Source organism: Heterocephalus glaber, unplaced genomic scaffold (assembly GCF_053883595.1).
Source record: "Heterocephalus glaber isolate CG9 unplaced genomic scaffold, H.glaber_assembly_v1.0 deba00001687, whole genome shotgun sequence".
NCBI classification, from domain to species: domain Eukaryota; kingdom Metazoa; phylum Chordata; class Mammalia; order Rodentia; family Bathyergidae; genus Heterocephalus; species Heterocephalus glaber.
The window spans coordinates 11,984,942-12,008,367 of NW_028258412.1; the positions used below are offsets into that span (position 1 = coordinate 11,984,942).

Here is a 23,426-nt window from a genome sequence, read left to right on the forward strand (position 1 = left end):
TAAAAGGTGGGATTCAACCCCTCCACTTTTTACTGTTAAAGGGAAATAAACCAGATATGGTGGTTCACGCCTTTAATCTCAGCTGCTTGGAAGGCTGAGGCAGAAGGATCGTAAGTTTAAGGCCAGCCTGGGTATTTCAGCAAGGCCCTGTTTCAAAATTCAAGAAATAATTAAAAATTTAAAAATAATTGCTCTGGGGTATAGTTCAGTGGTAGAGCACTTGTGTAGCATGGTTAGAGCCCTGGGTTCAAAGTCTAAAACTAAAAAAAAAAAATCATAGAAAGAAAGAAAAGAAAGGAAAGGAAAAGAGAAGAGAAGAAAGGAAGGAAGCAAGCAAGCAAAGGAGGGAGGGAGAGAAGAAGAAAAAATACTAAACACTGAATCTCTTGCATGCATCTTCTTCCATCTTCGCCCTTCTGTTGGCTCATGCTGTTAGGGAGGGTGGTGGAGGCTGGGCCGCCAAAGCTGACCTGAAGGATGCCTGCCCCTGACCTGTTCGTCCCACTCTCCGGGCCTCAGTCTTCCCATCTGTATGGACAGATGCCCAGTGACCTTTGGCATCCACCAGTTCCCACTCCAGGTCTGACCCTGGCAGAGGAAGGGTCTGGAGTGCTGCCGCTTTCGTCTCTGGGATACGGGAGCAAAGAGCCACACATCCTCACAGCCCCAACGGGCATCCCCTCAAGTCCCTCGTCTGTCTAGTGTCCCAGAATGGCAGTGGGCTGGCTGGCCTGCAAGCCCCCGTCCTGTGCCTCTGGTGTCCACTCAGGGACTGCAGGCGGCACCCCCAACCCTGCAGGCCAGGCCCACGGTGGCCCAGGGAACGACCCTCCCTCTGCCAGTGGAAGTGGGAAGTAGAGGACTGTCTCCAGCTGGCCAGGGAGACTGACCTCCTTGTGCCCATCAGCTCTCCAAGAATCCCGCCCACCTGCCAGCCCTCCCTCCCCCTTTCTTCCCCCTGGCCTGTGCACAGGGGTTTGGGATCAGCCAGGAAAGTCAGGCAGTTCTCAGTGACTGCAGTTCTCAGTGACTTCCAGAAAGGGAGGTAAAGTCTCCCGGTGGCTGGGGCTGGACCCTGGGAGCAGCAGTGCCGAGCTCCACCCCTCGAACTGTGCCCTGTCCACCACTCCAGACTTTGACCTTGTGCTCCAGACCCACCAGACAGGCAGAAGGTGGAAGACAAGACACCCTAGAACCAGGAGCCTCCCTGAAGGAAATAGGACCCTGAGTCCCCAGCAGCGGCCTTGATTCTCCAGAAGTCTGGTGCGTGGGGTGAGTGTCAGGTGCACCCTGACTGGGGTGGGGACAGAGGGCACAGTGTCTTCCTGGTGTCCACGGACAAGGCTCAGCATGAGAGTCTGAGACAGGTGCTAGAAGGAAGAGCAGACTTGACCTCAGACAAGTTGTCCCCCGAGAGAGGAAGCTCCGGTCATGCAGTCAGGCAGGGATGCCGGTGAGTAACTTCCCTCACCAAGCCTCAGTTTCTTCTCGGCAACATGGAGATCTTATCTCGCCTCTGGCTGGGGGACTCTGAGTCTCAAAAGAGGTGATGAATAGCAAGTGCTCAGCAAGGAACTGGCCACCAGGCAAGTACTCAGTCAATGTTCATTTGGGGGAGGGGAGGGAGTAGCCTGGGTCTGGAGCTTTTATAGCCTCTATTCCATTTTAAAGCTAACTGCCAAGCATGGTGGTCCCGGCACTTAGGGTTAGGGTTAGGAATAGGACTAGGGTTAGCACTCTAGGAGGCTGAGGCAGGATGATCACAAGTTGCATCCCAACCTGGGCCACTTAGTGACTTAGCAAGACCTTGTCTCAAAATAAAAAGTAAAAAAGGCTGGAGGTGTAGATCAGTGTAAAAGCCCTGGGTTCAATACCCAGTACCACACACACACACACACACACACACACACACACACACGCACTAGTTAAACTCTGAAAATACCGACTCATAAAATCTAGTGATGTGCTGCAACTGGAAGAGCTTATTTCTATTCCTCATTCTTATGCCTTACCTGTGACTTTTTGATTTTCTTAGAACAAGTCTTTTGTGTTCTTTGCTATGTAGCAATCAGAGGTATAAGCTCCCTCAGATTGCTTTCTGGGGCACAAGAGAGGTTATCAGCAAACAGAGACAAGCCTGAAAGACAAGCAGAAAAGTGTCAAGTGCCAGCTGATTGCAGGCTGCCTACATTTTCCTACAGTGCGAGTCAGGGAGCTCAGCAGGAAGTGGGTCAGATCCGAATGCTCTCCCACACTGGCAGAGTGACCTTAGGTGAGTGACTTCTCCCCCCAGAACCTCAGTCCCTGGCTGTAGAATGAGGGTAACAATGGTCCCTGACTCCTACAGCAGCTGAGAGGATTGCAGGGAATCACATCTATCCTGGCATCTTCATGTACATGGCAAGTGACAGGGACCCAGATATGTTGTTTCTCCTCTTGTTCCATGCTTATGTATATTATAATCATGAACATGTATGCATGTGTGTGTGCATGTGTACTATAATAACCCCAGCTGCTTCATATTTTGGGTTTTTTTTGGTACCAGGGATCAAACTCGGGTCCTTGCACTTGCGCAGCAGGCAGCGAAACCACTGAGCTAAATCCCCACCCCTGCTTCATATTTTTGGATGGATACTTCAAGCATGCATGCTTGAAGAAACTGGCATAAAACAGGAGAAATATAACATTAATAAATTGGATTCATTGTTTTAAAAAAGTACAACATTAATAAAAACATCAGCAACAACAAGGAAATGGTTGGCTTAATAACCAAGCTATGTATACACAGGTTCAGAAGTTCATTATCCACATGCATGAATGATTTTACCTGAGGCTGGGTCTGTTGGAGCCTACAATCTGGCTCTTGCTTCTCATGAGAATCTCATGCATTTATATTGCTTTTTTTTTTTGGTACCAGGGGTCGAACTCAGGACCTTGCGCTTGCAAGGCAGGTGGCGGCACCACTGAGCTAAATCCCCAGCTATATTGCATTTTGCACTTGATCTTAGCCAAAAGGCCGAGAAGCGATTTATATTGCATTTTGATACACACAGTTGCTAGATCATCAGCATCAAATTTGACTCATAGTATGTGTTTTCTTCCAAAGAGAATTAACTTAGGGCTAGTTTTCCTTTTCAATTCTATTTCCACTAAAAACTCTAAAAACTCCCATAGATATTGCATTTTAGGTTTTTGAAAATGCTGAAACATTGGCTGTTTTTCTTTACCTGTATGGCCCTTGGGTTGTTCTGATCATGTGTCTTGCCAGCACAGTAAGGTGTGTAGGCACAGTGACATGGGAATCAGGCTGGCTTGGACTCTGCTTCTCACCAAGTGGGTGTTTTGGCACATGACCTTCACTTATCTGAGCCTCAGTTGCCTCAGCTGCAAAATGGGCATAAAAGTATCTTCTAGCCAGGCATCAGCATGCCTGTAATCACATGCTTGTAATCTCAGCACTCTGGGAGGCTAAGACAAGAGGATTTCCCAGTTCAAACCCATCCTGAGCAGCATAGCAACTTAGCAAGAGATCATGTCACAAAATAAAATAAAATAAAATAAAATAAAATAAAAACTGGTAGTTCAATGTGAAGGCCCTGGGTTCAAACCACAGGGCCTTCACACCAAAAAAAAGTCTTCTATGAGAAGATTACATCAGATGATGCTCAAAAAGTACTTAGCATAGGGCCGGAGATTTAGCTCAGTGGTTTCACTGTCTGCTGCGCAAGCGCAAGGACCCAAGTTCGATCCCTGGTACAGTACAAAAAAAAAAAAAAGTACTTAGCACAATGACTGACATAAATGATGAGCTGAAAAAAAAAATAGTTGCTAGTGTTACTATCGCCACATTGTCAGTTCTTTTCTCTGCCTTCCTCAGAATAAGCCCTCTGTTAAAACCTCATTTCTTTGTCTTGGTTGCTCCTCTTCTGTGGACCTCAGTTTCCCCATTCTCTCAAGGACATCTAGCTCATCTCTGAAGTTTTGTTTTGTTTTTGGTACTGGGGATCAAACTCAGGACCTCAGCTCAGGCAGGAGCTGAGTCCCTGAGCTACATCCCTAGCCTTCATCTTTGAAGTTTTGCACACTGGAGAAACTGAGCTCCATCTGTTCTTGTCCCTCTTTGTCTTGGGCAAAGCTTCGGTGTTGCTCTGGCTCCTCCCTCCACCTCTGCTCTTTGGCCCTGCTTTGGTCCTAAGTCCCCTTTTTTAATCTAGGAGCCTCCTCGACATTTTCAAATGCTCTTCTTCCACCTCAAACATTGCTATTCTAGAGCCAGCAACTTTTTTCTCAATCCTTTGCTGATTTTATGGGTTGTATGAGAATGGGAAAAGAGCAGTTTTGGAAAAAGCAAGACCTAGGTCCCCACCCCAACTCTTTCTTCAACTTTTACAACCTTGAATAGTTGACCTTGTCCTTTGTGAGCCTCAGATCCTCATCTGCACACTGAACTCAGTGACCCTCGCTATTGCCACGTGTGAGGTCCCAAGCACTTTGTATTTTCTCTTTTGATCCTCACAGGAACTCTATCCATCCATCCATCCATCCATCCATCCATCCATATACCTACCCATCTATCCACTCATCCACCCATCCATGTATCCACCCACCCACACATGCATGCATCCATCCATGAGTCCCTATTTTGGGCCAATCACTATCCTAGGACATGTAAATAAAGCAAGGAAAAAGACAGAACGTCTCTGCCATCCTGGACTCATTCTGGCAAGGAATCCCTGAAGCAGGGAGCTTTGTTAGCTCATCCTGGCCAGCCTGGGACTGCCCAATTTCACCACTGAGTGTGCATCCTGGGAACATCCTTGGGCCTGGGCAGACTGAGGAGCTTGGTCACCCTCACCCAGTCAGATTAAGGAACGTGTCCAGGGTCACACAGCCAGTGCATGTCAGAGTCAGGCCGTGAACCCAGATCTGTCTGACCATCAGTCTGAGCTCTCACTGCTACCTCCCTATCCCGTGCTGCCTCTCAGATTTACCATGAGGAATTTGGAAAACACAGGAGAGCCCTTCATTCCTCTACCTTTTAATTGTGAAAACAGGCAGATCTTCAGAGATTATTCAGAGACAGAAGGAACTTGACAAAAGGTCACAGTGAGCCAGAAGTGAAGCCAATTCAGACTCCTCTTTCTTCCTCTCTCCTTCTTCATATCCAGTAGATTTTGTTTTTGTTTTTCCCCCAGTGTGATTTTCAACGTGCTAGGCAACAGAGTAGGCCTACTATGTACTGAAGACCTACTCTGTGCCAGGCTCCTCACTGGGAAGTTTAGCACAATTTGTCATTTAATCCTCAGGACAACTCATGAGATTGGGGTTACTGTATTTTACCCCTGAGGCAGTCATGTCCTCTGAGGCAAAGTGTGGGAGGAGAGGGAAGGGAGGAGACAGCATCCAGGGGAGGGTCTGTTCCCTCCCACTCACCCGGCCCCAGGATCCACGCTCAGGTCCCAGCTGGAGCAAGAATGGCCTGGAAGAAAGACACTTTCTGCTTGCTGAGTCTGTCTCCAATTTGGCTTCTGAAACCCCGACAGAGTCCAGTCCTCGTGGGCTGGAGCCATTTTTCCCCCTTTACAAAAGTAGGCCATGTTGAGAATGTCCTGCTGTTCAGGGTCATAGGCCCGAGTTGCCAGGAGCCAAGGGCAGCGGTGAGGCAAGAGGAGGGAAAGTCGACTCTGGCCCTTCCGGGCACAAACAGTCCTCTTGTTCTGCCTCAGCAAGAGTCCAAAGAATAGTTGAAGGTCAAAAGCTGCTAGGCCTTCTCCTCACCCGCTGGCGTCCCCGGGGGCCGCTGCAGGCACGCTCTTGCCTAGGGCCTGCAGCTCCGGAACCCCGGGAATGGAAGGGGTGGTTGCTGTGGCGACAGCAGCATGGCCCCTGTGGTCCCCCAGACCCTCGGAAGGAGGGGATGGTACCCTCTGCCCCGGGGCACATGCAAGTCGCCCCACATTTGCTGCGGCGAGGTGGAGATCTTCAGATCCATCCACTCTAGAGGATTTGAGGAAATCCAAGATAAATTCCTACTGCTTTTAAATTAAAATGGAAATATATGACAACCTAGGATTGGTTGGAGAAGGGAGTTATGGAATGGTGATGAAGTGTAGGAATAAAGACTGGAAGAACTGTGGTGAGCAAGTTCTTAAAAAGTGATGACAGGGCCAGGGATTTAGCTCAGTGGTTTTGCTGCCTTCTGTGCAAGCACAAGGACCCGAGTTCGATCCCCGGTACCAAAAAAAAAAAAAAGTGATGACAAATTAGATTTTTTAAATTGCTATGGGAAAAATTGAGTTAATAAAGCATAAGAATTTGATGAATCTGTTGGAAGTGCTTAAGAAAAAAAAAAAAACCAAAAAGTTGGTACTCAGGTCTTTGAATTTGTTTCCCTCACAATTCTTTTTTTTTTTCTTTTTTTCGTACTGGGGATCAAACTCAGGACCTTGTACTTGCCAGGCAGGCGTGGCACCACTAAACTAAACCCCAGCCTCCATCATAATTCTTGATGACTTGAAACTCTTTCCAAATGAACTAGAGTACCAAGTAGTCCAAAAGTATTTATTTCAGATTATTAGAAATGGATTTTGTCACAGTCCCAATATCAGAGCTGCTGGCTGGAGATATCAAGTATAGCAAGGCTGTTGCTGTCTGGGCCATTGGGTGTCTGTAACGGAAATACTCCTAGGGGAGCAAGCCCCTGTTTCCTGGAGACTCTGATATTGACCAGCTCTATCATATTATGATGCATTTAGGGAATTTATTTCAAAGACACCAGGAGCTGTTTCATAAAAATCCTGTGTTTGCCAGAGTGCAATTGCCTGAAATCAAGGAAACAGAACCTCTTGAAAGAAGCTATCCTAAACTCTCTGAAGTGACAGATTTAGCAAAGAAATGCTTACATGTTGACCCAGAAAAAAGGCCATTCTGGGCTGAGGTCCTGCATCCTGATTTCCTTCAGATGATGGATTTGCTGAGAGATTCTCCCAGAAACTACAGTTAAAACAAAGCAAAACAAAACAAAAAAATACAGAGGTGGGCATAGTGGCGCACACCTACAATCCCGGTATGCAGGAGACTAGGCAGGAGTAGGTTCAAGGCTAGCCTGAACTATATAGCAAGACACTGTTGCAAAAAACAAACAATAATAATAATAATAAAATAAAAAGGTCTATTTCCTTTTTTCTTCAATTCCTTTTCTATCCCCTTTTCTTCCCTTCCCCTTCTCTCCATCTCTTATTCCTCTTCCCATTTGAAAACGATCTCCCTGCTTCCTATTATCTATCTTTTATTTTGCTCTTGTTTAGATTTCTCGAAGAAAAGAAACCATGGGATATTTAAGCTTGGGTGTTTGATTTATTTTATTTAATACTGTGGTCTCAAGGTGCATCCATTTACCTACAAATGTCTCAAGTTTATCCTTCCTTATGGTGGAGTAGTACTCCATTATATTTAAATATCACATTTTCTTTATCCATTCATTTGTTGATGGGCATATAGGCCATTTTTAAGATTTAGCTATTATGAATTGTGCTTCTATAAACATGGGTGTGCATGTATCACTGTAATATGATGACTAACTCTTTCAGGAAGATACCTAGGAGGGAAATAGCTAAGTCAAATGGAATTTCTATTTTTAGTTTTTTTGAGAAATCTCCACAGATTTTTTTTTTTTTTTTTTGAGACGGGGTCTTGCTGTGTAGTTTAGGGTAGCCTTGAACTGACTATGTAGCCCAGGCTGGCCTCAAACTCAAGGCAATCCTCCTGCCTCAGCCTCCCAAGAGTGCTGAGATTATAGGTGTATGCCACCCCACCTGGCTCTACACTAATTTTCATAGTGATTGTTTATATTCTCACTAACAATGTAGAAGGGTCCCTTTTTCTTTGGAGCCACACCAGCATTTGTTATTTGATTTCTTGACATAGCTATTCTTTCTGGAGTATGATAGGATCTCAGTGTTGTTTTAATTTGCATTTCTGTAATGGCCAGAGATGTTGAACATTTTCCCATATATTTATTGGCCATTTGTACTTCTTCTGAGAAGTGTCTATTCATTTCAGTTGCCCATTTTTTGATTAGGTCTTTTATTTTGAGGGATCTAATTTTTTGAGTTCTTTATATAGTCCAGATTAGTCCTCTGATAGGACTAATAATAACTGGCAAAATTTCTTTCCCATTCTGTAGGTGGTCTCTTTATTCTGTTGGTTATTTACTTTGTAGAAGCTTTTTATTTTAATAGGATTCCCTTTGTTGATTCTCAGTATTATTCCTTTTATCTTGGGATTCTGTTCAGAAAGTCCTTGCTTATGCTTATGTCTTGAAGAGTTTTGCTTATTTTATCTTCCAGAAGATTAAGTGTTTCTGTTTTAACATTAGTTTTTTCTTTTTTCTTTTTTGAGACAGGGTCTCATCATGTAGTTCAGGCTGGCCTCGAACTCACTGATCCTCCTGCCTCAGCCCCTAGAGTGCTGGGATTACAGGTGTGTGCCACCACACCCTGCTTTAACATTAGATTTTTGATCCATTTTGATTTTAGTTAGTGCATGGTGACATATATGGGTCTAGCCTCAATCTTCTGCATTTCCCCAGTACCATTTATTAAAGAGATACTCTTTCCTCCAGTGTATGTTTTTGGCCCCTTTGTCAAAGATCAAAATAGTTGAACGTGCCTGGGGTTGTTTTACTTCCTTTTTCAGAGTTCTATAATTTTCACTATAGAGGTCCTTCATTTCCTAAATTAGATTAATTGCTATTGTGAATGATATCATTTTCCTAATATCTTTCTCAGTGAATTCACTGTTAGTGTATGTATAGGAATGCTGTTGATTTTTGTGTATTGATTTTGTATCCTGCTACATTGCTGAATTTGGTTATTAATTCTGGGAATGTTTTGGTAGAAATTTTTGGGTCTGGTAAGTAGAGGATCCCTTGGGTTTCTTTTGCCACTGATTTCTAGTTTCATTGCAGTATGACCTTATAATATTCATGGTAAAATTTTGATTCTTTTGCATTTACTTAACCATGCTTTATTGGCTGTCGTGTGGTCTATTTTGGAGAAAGTTCCACGTGCTGGCAAAAAGAATATGTATTCTGTTGTTGTTGGGTGGAACATTCTGTATATATCAATTAAGTCCATTTGTTCAAAGGTTTGGTTCAGCTCTGATATTTCTTTGTTAATTTTTGTCTGTTAGTGGTGTATTGAGGTCCCCTCCTATAATTGTATTGATGTTTGTCTGATTTTTTTTTTTTTTTAGGTACCAGGGATCGAACTCAGGACCTTGTGCTTGTGAGGCCGGCACAGTGCCACTGCATTAAATCCCTGGCTCTGTGCTAAATCCCCGGTCCCAGTAGTGTTTGTTTTATGAAGATGGGTGCACCATTGTTTGATCCACATATTTTTATAAGTGCTACCTCTTCCTGTTTAATAGTTCTCTTAACCAAAACTTAGAATCCTTTTTTGCCTCTTCTGATCAGTTTTGGTGTAGGGTCCTCTGTCTGAAAATAGGGTAGTTATTCATGCTTCTTTGGGGGTTGGTGGAATATTCTTTTCCAGGCTTTGATTTTTTTAGCCTATGAATTCATTTTGAGCTAAATATGTTTTTTTTTTGTGAACAGGATACTGTTGGATTTTGTTTCCTGATTATTCTGCTAATCTGTCTTTTGATTGGTGAATTAGGACCACTCACAGTTATAACTAATAAGTATAACTTATTCTTGCTATTGTATTATTTTCCTGCTGCATTTCCCCAAACTAAGCTACACAGCCTTGAAAGCCTTGAGAGCCTTGGAAGATGTAACTTGAACTTCTAGGCTGATAAAGAAAGAGAACAAAATTATTTCTGAATCTCAAATACCTTCTCTGCCTGCCATTGACTGGCAAGCCCCAAGTCTGATGCTATACCAGGTATTAGGACCGCCTCTGTCAGATGTCTTGGAAGTGATTTGCCTCGGGTAGAACCCCAGCACTGAGGATCACTCCAGTTCTGAACAAAGTGTTACGCCTGAGATGACATCCTTTTGCAACAAGAGTGCTGATATTGGGCCAGGGATTTAGCTCAGTGGTTTCACCGCCTGCTGTGCAGGCTCAAGGACCCGAGCTCGATCCCTGGTACCAAAAAAAAAAAAAAAGAGTGCTGATATTTTAGGAGGAGAGATTCGTGGCTTTGTTTCCTTCTAAATGGCCTGCTTTTTCTAAGAAAGGTTTTGCAGAAGAAGGAAAGACAAAGGCTTCCAGTTGTCTCAAAGGAAGACTGAACAAGTGCCCCTTCTCAGCTTTCCAGTCTATTGATGCTATTTCAAGATGTGTCTAGTGAAAAAACAGTGATATAGTTCTTGTTACATGAATCTGTATTTGCTGTTGGTAGGTTGTGTTTTTAAAGTTAGCCAAAATTAAAAATGAGTAAAAGAGAAAGAGAAATATATAAAACTAAACTTCTGAGGGCTCAGCTAGCCCAGCACCCCAAGGCAGGCTGAGTTCTGTGCTGTAAGACCCAAGTTATGAGGCCAGACCCTGTACCTGACATGCCCATAGCTACAACAGGTAGATACCAGCCTAGCACACAGTAGGTGTGCAATAAGTGTGTGTCAGGTTCACTTGAATTGCAATCAATTCCCAGCAACACCCCTTACTGTCTCGGTGACCTTGGGTAAGTCACTTCACCTCTCTGAGACTTTGTTTCCTCATATATAAAATGGGACTAATGAAAGCAGCCTCTAATTCATAATATATATATATATATATATATATATTTTTTTTTTTTTTTTGGGTACTGGGCATCGAACTCGGGTCCTTGTGCTTGCACAGCAGGTGGCGAAACCACTGAGCTAAATCCCCAGCCCTTATAAGAATATTTTGAGGCTTAGATGAAATGGCATGCATGAAGCACTTAGCATGGGGACTAGGACACAGTAGATGGACCACAAGGTCACCGAATCACTTCTCTTGCACTGAACACTTGATCTAACATGTTAAGTCTCCCATCTGTCCTCTCAGGTATGTTACTAGACATTGAAGTTCACAAAGCATCTTGTCCAAAGTTAGCGGTTTGTAGGTGGCCGAGCTGAGATCTAAGATGTGAAGCCAGGATATATTGTCCTAACCACTAGACTCACCAGGGTACAGTGGGCCATGTGCTCTGCTAACTCTTTCATATAGCCAACCTGAGATGAAACATCCAGGGAGACTCGCTTACCACCCATGTGACCTTTGACAAGCGACTTTGCCTCTCCACTCCTCAATGTTTTCCCCCTGCAAAATGGGAAGGTGGATAATCGCTGCATCCTGGAGTTGTGGGTCTTAATTATGAAGTATAAAAAGGGCTCGGTGGTGTCTGGTCCTTTCCAAGTCTTCAGTACACGTGGCAATGGCAGTGATGATAAGGTAATGGTGATGACGATGTGCCTCAACCAACCTTTCCTTCTCACAGCTGACGCGATGCGTGTGGTGCTAATTGGAGCGGGGGTCATTGGGTTGTCTACTGCCCTCTGCATCTATGAGCGCTACCACTCAGTCCTGCAGCCACTGGACCTGAAGATCTACGCTGACCGCTTCACCCCACTCACCACCAGCGACGTGGCGGCTGGCCTCTGGCAGCCCTATCTCACTGGCCCCAGTACCCCACAGGAGATGTGAGTGGGGGTCTCACAGGGTAGTGTGGGGGCTAGGGCTGCAGCAGGACCACTCTCCATCAGGGTTCTCCTTCTTCCTCACCAAGAATGAGTTCCTTAGGGCTGAGGATTTAGCTCAGTGGCACTGCACCTGCCTGGCAAGTACAAGGTCCTTGATCCCTCATACCAGAAATAAAAAGAATGAGTCCCTATGGAAGCTCAGACACATCATGAAGAAAATACTAATGAACTGGATGGTGGCACACACCTGTGGTCTTAGCTCCTGGGGAGGCTGAGACCAGAGGATGCTTGAGCCCAGGAGTTCAGGACCAATATGGGTAACACACTAGAGCCAAAGAAGAAAGGGGGGGGGGGGGAGGAGGAGGAGGAGGAGGAGGAGGAGGAGGAGGAGGAGGAGGAGGAGGAGGAGGAGGAGGAGGAGGAGGAGGAGGAGGAGGAGGAGGAGGAGGAGAAGAAGAAGAAGAAGAAGAAGAAGAAGAAGAAGAAGAAGAAGAAGAAGAAGAAGAAGAAGAAGAAGAAGAAGAAGAAGAAGAAGAAGAGAAAAAAGCCAGACTGAATAAACTGTGTTGATCACACACCCTAAAGTCAGGTCAAAATCTTCCTTAAAATTCATCAACTACAGGAGCCCAGGCTGGACAAGTATTCCAGAGGCTGTAATGAGACACATTTGGCCTCCTTGATCTCCATCCTATGAATGGGGAAATTGTGGGGAGTTTTTGTTTGTTTGTTTGTTGTTGCAGGATAGGGGAGCTGTAGGTGTTGGGAGCGTTGCAGGAGGGAATATGGTGGATGTCTGCATCTAGGACAAGTCCCCACCAGCCTAATCAGGCCCCATGCCAGCTGATCTGAAGATTTTTGTCCAGCTCAGGACATTAGGTGACCAAGATTCTGGGTGACCCTTTCAGGGAGTGGAACCAGCAGACCTTCGACTATCTCCTGAGCCACATCCATTCTCCCAACGCTGAAAAAATGGGCCTGGCCCTAGTATCAGGCTACAACCTCTTCCGTGAAGCTGTTCCGGTGAGTGAAGGATCACAGACTAGGGCTGGGGCCCTGAGCCTGTGGATACCTTGAGTACTGTAGGCAACAGACTCCTGGCTTCAAATTAGGCTCATTTTATTTTATTGCTTTTTATTTTTGGAGAGGTAAGGACAAGGTCTTGTTGTATTGACCAGGCTGGTCTCAAACTCCTGGGCTCAGAGATCCTCTTGTCTCAGCCTCCCGAGTAGTGGAGATGACAGGTGTAGGCCACTTGGCCAGGCTAAAAATAAATTTTAAAGGCACAATTAAGGAGGAAGAAAGGAGACGGAAAGGGGAAATAAGAAGAATTAAGCTATGCTATGCACATGTACAAGCTCCCTACGATAAGTGCAATCATTATATTCTGCAAACATGTACAAATAAAAAATAAACAAATAAAAGTACAAGTAGAATTTAAAGTGAACCTAGTCAGGGGTGACAGCACACACCTATAGTTCTAGCTATTCAGGATGCTGAAGCAGGAAGATCACTTGAGCCTAGGAGTTCCAGGCCAGCCTGGGCAACATGGCAGGACCTTTGTCTTAAATATACACAGAAAAGAAAGAAAAAAAAATATATATATATATAATTAAATTGGTGGATTTAAAAAAAATCTCTTCAGATGAACAGAGAGAACTAGCAGCCTCGGTGATCACTTTGTGTGACACCAGAAGCTGTCACACATCCCTGGAGATCTGAGGGTGTGTCCCCAAGATGGAACCAATCACTCATGACAGCAAAAATGGTACAGAGCCCTGTCCTAATACAACAACTAGTGACTCATTTATTTCTTACAATAACCAAGAAGTAAGCGCTATCCTTATCCTCATTTTACAGATGAGAAAGCAGAGGCCCATAACAATGGACTAACTTACCAAAGCCACAGAGGCAGAGCTGGCACTGGGTGCAGCAGTACACTCCTGTAATCCCAGCACTCTGAAGCTGAGGCAGGAGGATTGCAAGTTCAAGCCCAGCCTGAGCAACTTAGTGACTGAGACCCTGCCTCAACATAAAAAATAAAAGAGCTGGGATGTAGCTCAGTGGTAGGGCTCCCCTGGGTTCAATCCTGTTAAAACAAAAACAAAGACAAAGCTTGAGGCAGAACTTGGATCTGCATCCAGATAGTCTCTGAGCACATGTGCCCAAAGAGGAATAGCATGGCTTGAGGGATGTTCTCGGGCTGCCCGGAGAAGGTGGCACAGCTCAGTGCCCACATCCTGTGCCAGCTCTCAAGATTATTCAGTCTTTACCACTATGCTAAAATGTTGTCCACACTACCTGTCACCTTTCATGGGGCCAAGAGTGATTAATGACTCCTCAATGCATACAAGAAAACAGTCACAAAGAGTTCACTGCAGTGAGTCATCGGTGAGGTTGGGGTCTCCAGGCAGGTTGTCTGACCCTCTCTTCCCACTGCCTTCTACTCTCACCCTTCTATGACTTGTACCATTGCCCCATTCTCCCCTATTTCTGATCTTTACCCCATCTTTCACCCTCAGTCTTGCTCTCCGAGTATAGTCGTTAAGAACATGGACTGTGGAGCCAAATCATATGGGTTCAAATCTCAGCTCTCTAAACCTCAATTGATCCATCTGTAAAAATGGGGATAAGAATAGTATTTACTGCAATAGCTTGTTATGAAAAATTTAATAGATCCTGGGCCGGGGATTTAGCTCAGTGGTTCTGCCGCCTGCCTTTCAAGAACAAGGACCTGAGTTCGATCCCCGGTACCAAAAAAAAAAAAAAAAAGAGAGAGAGAATTCGAGGCAGGTGGTGGAACCACTGAGCTAAATCCCTGGCCCCTTAAAAAAAAAAAATTCAAAAGATCCATATAAGTTAAATGCTTGGGACAGTGCCTTGCACACATAAGTACTGTATACTACACTTGATCATAGCCAAAAGGCCGAGAAGCGATCATAAGTACTGTGTAAATTTGTGTGATTGTCTTTATGATTGACTGCCGCACATCCCTGTGCCTCTTCTCTCCTTCCATTTCAGGACCCTTTCTGGAAAGACATAGTCCTGGGATTTCGGAAGCTGACTCCCAGAGAGCTGGACATGTTCCCTGATTATAGGTGAGGTTACTGTCATGCACAGAGGGACTGAAGTTTCACAATTCAGACAGAACTTTCCAGAAGGCAGAGAAGAATGGGGGCACCAAATCCTAGGGCCCCCAGAATCCTGGTCTCCTGGTGTCTGTCCACTAGGACTTTGGGCTGGGGAAGCAGAGGATCTGAAATCCTAGATCTCAAGTCCAAAGGCCCTACGGATTAGTCACCTTTCCATCACTATTACAAATACTGGACACAGGATACTTGTGAAGTAAACAGAATAAGGAGAGGTTTGTTTTGGCTCACAGTTGTGTAGGTTCAAGTCCAAGGTCAGGCATCTCCATGGGTTTTGGTCACTGGTGAGGGTGGTAGGAGCATGTGTTAGAGTGAGTGCTCACATTGTAAATGAGGAAGCAGTGAGAGGGGGTGGGCAGGTTCCTATAATCCCTTTGGAGGGAAGCACGTCCTCCAGTGACCTAATGACCTCCCACTAGGCTCCACTTCCTAAAGATTCCACCACCTCCCAACATTAGTACATTGGAAGACCAAGCCTTATATATGGACCTGTGGGGGACGTTCAACATTCAAAGCGTAGCACTCCATGTTACTGCCTTGTTTTGTAAATGAGGAAGCTAAGCTTCAGATAGGTTAAATGACTTCCTGAGGTCACACAGCCACATGATCAAACTAGGATTTTTACCCAGATTATGTGACTCCAAACCCTTTTCTTTTCTCTATAGTCTAATATCTCTCTAGTTCTCTCCTCACCCCATCCAATGTTTGAATACCCTCTACAAATGCACATGTGTTCACCATTTTCATTTCCTAATGCCAGGGCTGGCTTTGTCTGGTAGAAAACTTCTTGCATTGAGCTCAAAATTCTCTTCCCCCCCACCATGAACACTACCCAGTGGTTCTTGTTCTAGCTTTTGGGGACCCACCGAACAATTTTGATCCCATCCCCATGTCCTTTACAATCTTCAGAAATAGCTGATTCTAACTTCTATTGTTACCTTTTGCCTGCTGTGACTCTAGCTATGGCTGGTTCAACACAAGCCTGATTATAGAGGGGAAGCACTACTTGAAGTGGCTGACTGAGAGGTAAGATTTTAAGATTCAGTTTGAGGAAGACACCTGCCAGGGACCAAGCTGTAGGAGGAGACTGGCCAGGGGATTCTTCTCCTTTTTGCTCAACTGTTAGAGTTGAAGAAAACCCTTAGGTGAAGCATGGGAGCTATCCTTTCTCCTGATCCCCACTGCGCACCAAGGCTGTCGTTCTTTCACCTGGCTGGGCTTTAGAACCACATGGGGAGCTTTGGACTTGTTATATTTATTAGTAACTTCACTAAAATTCTTAGTGTTTGTATAGTTGTTTTACATGGGTTCTCTTAAATTTTATAGACCTTATTTACATCATTTGCAAAATATAGTTGTCCTTTATTTCTCTCTGTCTCTCTCTTTTCTTCTCTAATTGCTTTGGCCAGTATTCCTAGAACAATGATAACTCATCAAGTGATAATGGATGTGCTTGTCTTGTTCCTGAGGTTAACAAAAATCTCATCATGTTGCAAATTATCAAACACTGGCTTGAGGGAGATTTTGACATTCATAGTCATATACAGTCATATTAAGGAAGATTGCATATATTTCCTAGATTTTACTACTTTATTATTTTTTTAGAAATATGGAATGAATGGTGACTTTTATAAATGACTAAGGGCGAATATTTTAAAATAGAAATTTCAGGATTCTACTTTATACTTAATAAATTAGAACTCCCTGGGAAGGAGTTCGTCAGAATTTTGTAATTTAAGAAGTTCCTTGGATGATTCTAGTTATCAGCCTGGTTTAGAAATTGCTGTACTGATGGGATTATTTCTCCTAACAAGTGTGGGACACTTAATGGCTCCTATCCAGAGTCTTCGAGGAGAAAATGTTCCCCAATTTTTTATCTTGAGGCTATTTTAACATGAAGAGATTATACTTTAGCTTATCTTCATTTGTATTTATTATTATTATTATTATTATTATTATTATTATTATTGGTACCGGGGATCAAACTCAGGACCTTGCGCTTTTGAGGCAGGCAGTGGAACCACTGAGCAAAATCCCCAGCCCACTTTAGCTTATCTTGGTCAGCTTACTCCCTAGTCTTTCGATTTTTTTTTTTTTTTTAATACTGGGGATTGAACTCAAGGCCTTTGCAGGCCCTCCCCAGTGAGCTGCATCCCCAGCCCCGCTCTTGGACATTTCAAGGGAAGGATGGATGTCCTCAGTCTACCTCCTTCCTCATGCCCTGCTTCTGACAAAGGAGCGTTTGGCCTTTGCCCAGCCCTGCCTCTTCTCCACCCCAAACCTGATCGCCTTTGACATCGCAAAGCCATGTGGTGTTCACTGAAAGGGAGAAAGTACAGAGGGTCCCAATCCCTCACTAAAGGACCTTTAGAAAGACCCTTCTCTGTTTGCCCAATGAGGGACAGGGCCTCTAGAGGACAAGGCTCCCCTGGGAACATTTTGTGGACAACTAGTCCAGCATGGTGCTCATGATTTGATTTGATGATATGGCCAGTTTCTCAAGGAGCCCATAGAAAGGTCCCCTATGTCACTTTAGGAGGGAAGGGGTAAGAACTGGATTGTAAGCTTCTGATGTATCTGTCCATGCCAGGTTGACTGAGAGGGGAGTGAAATTCTTCCAGCGGAAGGTGGAATCTTTGGAGGAGGTGAGCTGCAGGGTTGGGAGGGGATGGATGTGGCTGGGAGAAGGCCTCTGTTTCCTGATGCTGGGTTGGTGGCCCTTTTCAAGCTCCTAGAATCCCCTTTAGCCCTGTCCCAGACCTTAGCCCTTTTCTCAATCCCAGGAGGAAGCAGGCATGCTGAGGGAGGCGGTGTCTGCCTTGTGTTGGTTACAGGAACAAAGGAACAGCAAAATTGCAGTGGCCATTAATTTATTAATTTAGCTGGCCATGGTGGCCCACTCCTGTAATCCCAACACTCAGGAGGCTGATGCAGGAGGACTGTTGCAAGTTCAAGGCCAGGCTGGGCTACATATAATGAGTTTAAGGCCAGCCTGAACTACATAACAAGACCCTGTCTCAAGAAAAAAGGGGGGACTAATTTATATCTGTGCCTCAGTGAGTTAAAGGACCGGAGAGCCAGCTGCTTCCCTCTAGTAACAGCTGCACTCCACTCTCAAGGCCCAGACACTAGAATGCTTCCTACTGGCATCTGGTTTGATGTCTCTGTGAAGTCCTGTCCCTGAGCTAGGGCACTGGACGGAGTCATCCCATCATCATGAATAAGGATTTGGAGCAGCTGCCACCATCTAGCCATGGGCTGTGTACCAAGACCTTGACTGTATGACATCATTCATCCCCAGCACTCAGAAAACCCCTTAGCACATGGAAGGTGATCAGCATATGTCGCTACTTGTATTGTGTAGTGAGGACCCGCCTGTGCTGGGTTGGTCATGATGGACATTTGAGATCCATGGCTGGCTCCAACACAGGCCTACTTGTCAAACACGAGGCTTATAGAACAGCAATAGTGCACTGCAATGTGTGTGTCCTTGATTGACCTGGGAGGGGAGTCATTGTGACCAGAATGGGCTGGGTGGGGTGGGCTTAGGGGCTCATCACATTGCATCATTGATTAACAAGTGTCCCAGACATAGACAGAGCTGGGGCTTCCAGCAAATCTTCTACAAATGTCTTGGCAGAGCGCAAAGGAATGAAATGAAAAAAGGTCAGTAGGAGAAAGAGAATTATCTTGGCTTCCTTTCTGGCTTCTTCAAGGCTCCAAGGTCTCCCCATCCACAGTATTCATCTTTACACCCAGAGTTGCCTGAGGCCCTCATAGCAGCCTGTGAGCAGGCATTTCTGCCCTCTTCTATAATTGGGCACCTGAGTCCTGTGGAAGTTAAGGGACATGTCTGGTCACATGTTGGGGAAATGGCAGAGAGATTTGGAACCAATCTCCTCTGGTTTCCTCACTGGGCCCCTTGCCACTGTTTCATAGGGAGTAGACAGCCATAGAGTAGGAGCAGAGAAAAAAGAGGGGCCAGGGGACACTAAGGTCTTCATTCCTTCCCATCCCCTTTCCCTGTTGGTTGCTTCTAGGTGGCCAGAGGAGGAGCGGATGTGATTATCAACTCCACTGGGGTGTGGGCTGGGGCACTGCAGCCAGACCCCCTACTGCAGCCAGGCCGGGGGCAGATCATTAAGGTGAGTATGGGCTGAGATCTCCAGCTTTCGTTGGTAGGAAGACTGCTGTCCATGCTGGTTTCCTTTCCAAAGCCAGTGGACCAATTGGGGACATCCACTAGAGTAACCCCAACTTTGGGTGAAGCAAGGACCAACCAGCCTTTGGCATCCCAAGAATTCTCTTTTGGGATTTGATTTTGTTCCCATTCCTGTTCCTGTCCTCCCTCTCCTCCTCCTCTTCCTTTTCTTTCTCCTTTTTTTTTTCTTTTTTCCCCCCTTTTCTTTTTTTGCAATATTCAAGATTGAACCCAGGGGCATTTTGAAACAGGGTGTTGTTAAATTGCTGAATTGCTCAGGGTGGGCTCAAATTTGTAATCCTCCTGCCTCAGCCTTCCAAGGTGCTGGTATTACAAGCCTGCACCACCACTGGGATTTCTTCTTGAGATCAAAGCCTGTATGGCTATATGTGTACCTAGGTGGGAGCTGCGGCATATATCTGTATTGTAATAAAAATATCAAACACTTAAGGACTTTACTAAGTGCTAGGCATAGACTTAAGCACTTGATTGTGTTAATTAATTTACCACCACCCTTTGAGATGGGTACTATCATAGCACCATTGCCACCTTACACAGGGAGAGCCCAAGGCACAGAGGAGTCAAGTAATACACAAATTCACACGGCAGCACATGGTGGGACTGGGATTAGAAACGAGGCAACCTGGTTTAAGAGCCTGGAGCTGCGACCATCATCCCATGCTGCCTCTCACTCTGTGTGAGTGTGTAGGGGGGTGAGTGTGTAAGTGCATGCCCATTTGTGGGCATGTATGTGTGCATGCACACATGTGAGTGCGCATGTGTGCATTCATAGGTGTGCTGGCTTGTGTGGTACTGATGAGGGCTAACAAATACATACATTTACCTGTGTGTGCTCAGGCTCTTCTAGGGACACAGGGATGAAGATGTGCAGTACTTCGGGAAGCAGGGGTAACTCCCAATCAGGGTGGGTCTTTCTGCAAAAGGCACGTGATCAGGTGCATTCTTGGGCAAGAGGGGTCATGAGAGGGACAGAGTTGGCTTTGTCTCTCTCTTGTTAGAACTCTGGCCATGGGAGAGCAAGGTCAAGAGCAGCCCATTCATCCAGCTACCCTGACAATTCTCTCTCCTTAATCAACAGGTGGATGCTCCCTGGATAAAGCACTTCATTCTCACCCACGATCCCAAGAGTGGGATTTACACAACCCCATACATCATCCCAGGGTAAAAACCTGATTTCTCTAGGCCAGAAGAGAGGGTACCTTCATGCCTTTTTATGCTCCTACTCCCTGCCCCAGGCCCCTTGCTTAGTGTCCACTGTCATGTTCTCCCAGTGTTTTGTTTTGTTTTGTCTTTTGGTTCCGGGATAGAACTCGGGTCCTTCCGCTTGCGATGCAGGCGGCAGAACCACTGAGCTAAATCCCTGGCCCGTCTGTCTCCCAGTATTTTGTGAGTTCAAACAATTAAATCCCTGGAAAGGTAGGACTCAGCCTTGATTGGTGTCCATCTTAAATATTCGTTTGGATGACAGTAGTAGTAAGGCTGGGACAAAGGTGGCAAGCGTAATGGCAGCGACACCAGATGATATCGGGGTGAGGATAGAATGGGGAGTAGTAATGGTAATGACAATGGCGACTGGGGTGGTGCTAACGGTGATGTTAGCAGAATGGTAATGTTGACAGTGGCAATGACTTAGTGGAGATGATAGTACAGGTTAGCAAGGGAGAGCATGGTGATAATCCTCGTTTATCTCGAAGGCTTCGTTTTCCTTGGCCCTCCTCATTTTTACCTAGGATGCAGGCAGTTACTCTTGGAGGCATCTTCCAGCTGGGGAACTGGAGTGAGATAAACAGTTCCCAGGACCACAACACCATTTGGAAAGGGTGCTGCAGACTGGACCCCACGTTGAAGGTAAGGTGGAGCTGGGGAAAAGGGCCCTGGACCAGCGACCCAGGAGCTTGGTCATGAACTTCCTAGAGGTTGGGAAGATATCACCATTGGGATAACTGGGCAAATTAATTCCAGCAAGGGACCATGGAATACACTAGAATTTGACCATGTACAAGGAAGTCCTTTCTAAGGGTCAATGCAATCTAACTGGGAATAGCTGAGAACTGCTCCCTCCTGAGATGCCAAAACCACTCATCTGTCTTCAAAAGGTGATGTACTTGTAGCAGAAATCTCGGTCTTCATGTCTGCCTGCTGTGGTGGTGAGCAATGAGGAGGAAGCTGGGGATGGAGCTGGAAGTTGATAATAGTAGTGAAAATGTAGGCGATGACAATGTTGATGAGGTGGTGACCACTGGTAATATTATGGCAGCAGTCAGTGGCGATGGTGGTGGTGGCAGTTGATGTAGACGGAATGGCTGACAGAATCCATGCAAGGTGATAGTCATGATGGTAGCGAATGTGTTAGCCAGTGGAGGTGGTGATGATAGTGGTGATTAATTAGGGTGACTCTGATGGTGTCGGTGGGGATTGTAATGACAGTCTGAAAGCTAACCTGCTACCACCTAAAAATGGCAACAGGAAAAAAAAATCCAGTGATGAGTTGCCAGTATTTTTCTTTCCAGAATGCAAGAATTGCTGGTGAAGCTACTGGCTTCCGGCCAATACGCCCCCAGATGCGTCTGGAAAGAGAACGGCTTCGTGTTGGATCTGCAAACACTGAGGTATGTTCTCCTGCCAAGGACAGCACTGCCCTCCCTGACTCCCAAGGTGACTGGCATTTCCAGGGAGATGTCCACACAGCCTGAGGGCAGGTGGCTAATGGCCTTCTCCCTACAGACAGGGAAACCGAAGTTTGATGCTGGTAAAAGATCTGCACTAGGTTACAAAGACAGCAATGCCTTGGTTTGCTAAAATTTGCAGTTGAGTAGAAGAAAGTGAGTACTTTGTGCCTCACAACCAGCAAGTTTATGTCCTGCAGCAAATCCAGAACACAATGGACCCTATTGGATCTCCCTGCAGCTCTCTGGGATAGGGATAGTTCTCCCCATCCCTCATGTGAGGAAATCAGAATTTTTCAAGGTGAAACTACTTGCCTGTCAGAGCACTGGTGAGAGAGTTTCCCAGATGTCCGTTTTGTGGCTGCCTCACCAACTTGGTGGGGGTCCCCTCTGTTGGGGTAGGCCCTGGGTTTGTTGAAGCTAGGAGGGTTGTCCAAGGTTGAAGGGCCTGATCTGAGTAGGTGGTGGCTGGGTGCCCACCAGAAGAGCAGCCTCCCTACTGAGGTCGTCCTTCCTCTCTTATCCAAGTATCCAGGGTGTGTGTGTGTGTGTGTGTGTGTGTGTGTGTGTGTGTGTACACATGAAGGTTTTTGTGTGCATATGTGGAGGGGAGCGTCACCCATAGAGTGTAATTTCCTACTGATGGCTTCAGTGGCGACAAAGGCCTTGAGGTCTTGCCTGGGTTCCCAGGATGCATTACCATGCCATCCAGAGACCACCACCCAGGGCCCCTGACTTTTCTTCCTCCTGGTGGTTAGAGGTGTGTTTATCCACACAGAGGGTTCAGCAGTCCCGCGTGAGATGGAAATGAGGATGGTGATTTAGGGAACTTCAAAGGTGGAGGAAATCTCTGACTTCAAGGTCTGGATGGGACTCCACTTTCCCTGTGCTGTGTGTGGGAAGCAGGCCCCTCTTCAAAGTGGAAGGCAAGAGGCCAGGTGTCCTCCAGATGTGTGGATGATTCCCAGGGGCCCAGCATTCCACCAAAGCACCGAGAGCAGCTCCTGGCATCTGGCTCTGCCCAGGGTTCTTCAGAAGCTCCCGCGTCTCCCCAGCCACAAAGCTTCCTTGACCCCTTCTGCGCCCTCTCTTGGACGTGGCTACCTTTTCCCTTGCCTTTCCCAGGTCATCCACAACTACGGCCATGGAGGCTATGGGCTCACGATTCACTGGGGCTGTGCACTGGAGGCAGCCAAGCTCTTTGGGGAAATCCTGGAAGAAAAGGCGCTATCCCGGATGCCACCATCTCACCTCTGAGAATGCCAGTGACCGGCAGCTTCCCCACAAGGATTCCTCATTCCCCCTCGACCGACTAATCAATGTGCTCCCCACAAACCCTGTGCTTACCCCTTGCCCCCAATCCTGCTTCTTTCTACAAATGGGCCCAAAGGGAGAGGAAGCCACAGGTCCATCCCTAGAGGGGCATCCAACCTCATGTGCAGCCCCCCGAGGGCTGAGGTCACCCTTCTCTGTCTCTGGGCCTGACAGTGTGAAGAACAGCAGGGACTTTGTCCTGTAAGTCCTCAGAAGAAAGGAAAACTCAGAAAATCAAAGAGACCAGCTGCCCAAAGACACAGAAATTGAAGTTGATTGAGGTTAAATAACTTGACTATAAGCCATACAAACATATTAAAGGTTCTGAAAAATCCTGCAGCAAAGACTCCTATTTGATGTTGTTTCACGCAGTGTCTCCTACATCTACCTTGCTATGGAAAGCTTTTGCCCAGAACATCCATCAGAGCCAGGGAACCCACTTGGGGAAG

The 23,426-nt window shown here is 45.9% G+C and overlaps 1 protein-coding gene and 2 pseudogenes across 3 annotated transcripts; 2 read left to right on the top strand and 1 right to left on the bottom strand.

Annotated features, from left to right (window-relative positions):
* The first annotated feature begins 849 nt into the window (after positions 1–849).
* Positions 850–23,321, top strand: Dao (D-amino acid oxidase). Of its 3 annotated transcripts, none has more exons than XM_087198436.1 (11): positions 850–1,263; positions 11,428–11,629; positions 12,535–12,649; positions 14,648–14,724; positions 15,736–15,801; positions 17,366–17,420; positions 18,816–18,920; positions 20,076–20,158; positions 20,728–20,845; positions 21,508–21,606; positions 22,789–23,321. In XM_087198436.1, exons 2-11 carry the CDS (start codon positions 11,436–11,438, stop codon positions 22,918–22,920), a joined length of 1,044 nt encoding a protein of 347 aa, XP_087054562.1. In that variant the 5' UTR covers positions 850–1,263; positions 11,428–11,435; the 3' UTR covers positions 22,921–23,321. The 3 variants fall into 3 exon arrangements, with proteins under 3 accessions (XP_087054562.1, XP_087054561.1, XP_087054560.1); XM_087198435.1 differs by having other exon boundaries at positions 986–1,272; XM_087198434.1 differs by lacking the exon at positions 850–1,263 and adding an exon at positions 1,320–1,453.
* Positions 6,097–7,244, top strand: LOC147821983 (cyclin-dependent kinase-like 2 pseudogene; annotated as a pseudogene).
* Positions 14,363–14,564, bottom strand: LOC147821984 (U2 spliceosomal RNA; annotated as a pseudogene).
* Positions 23,322–23,426: the final 105 nt, after the last annotated feature.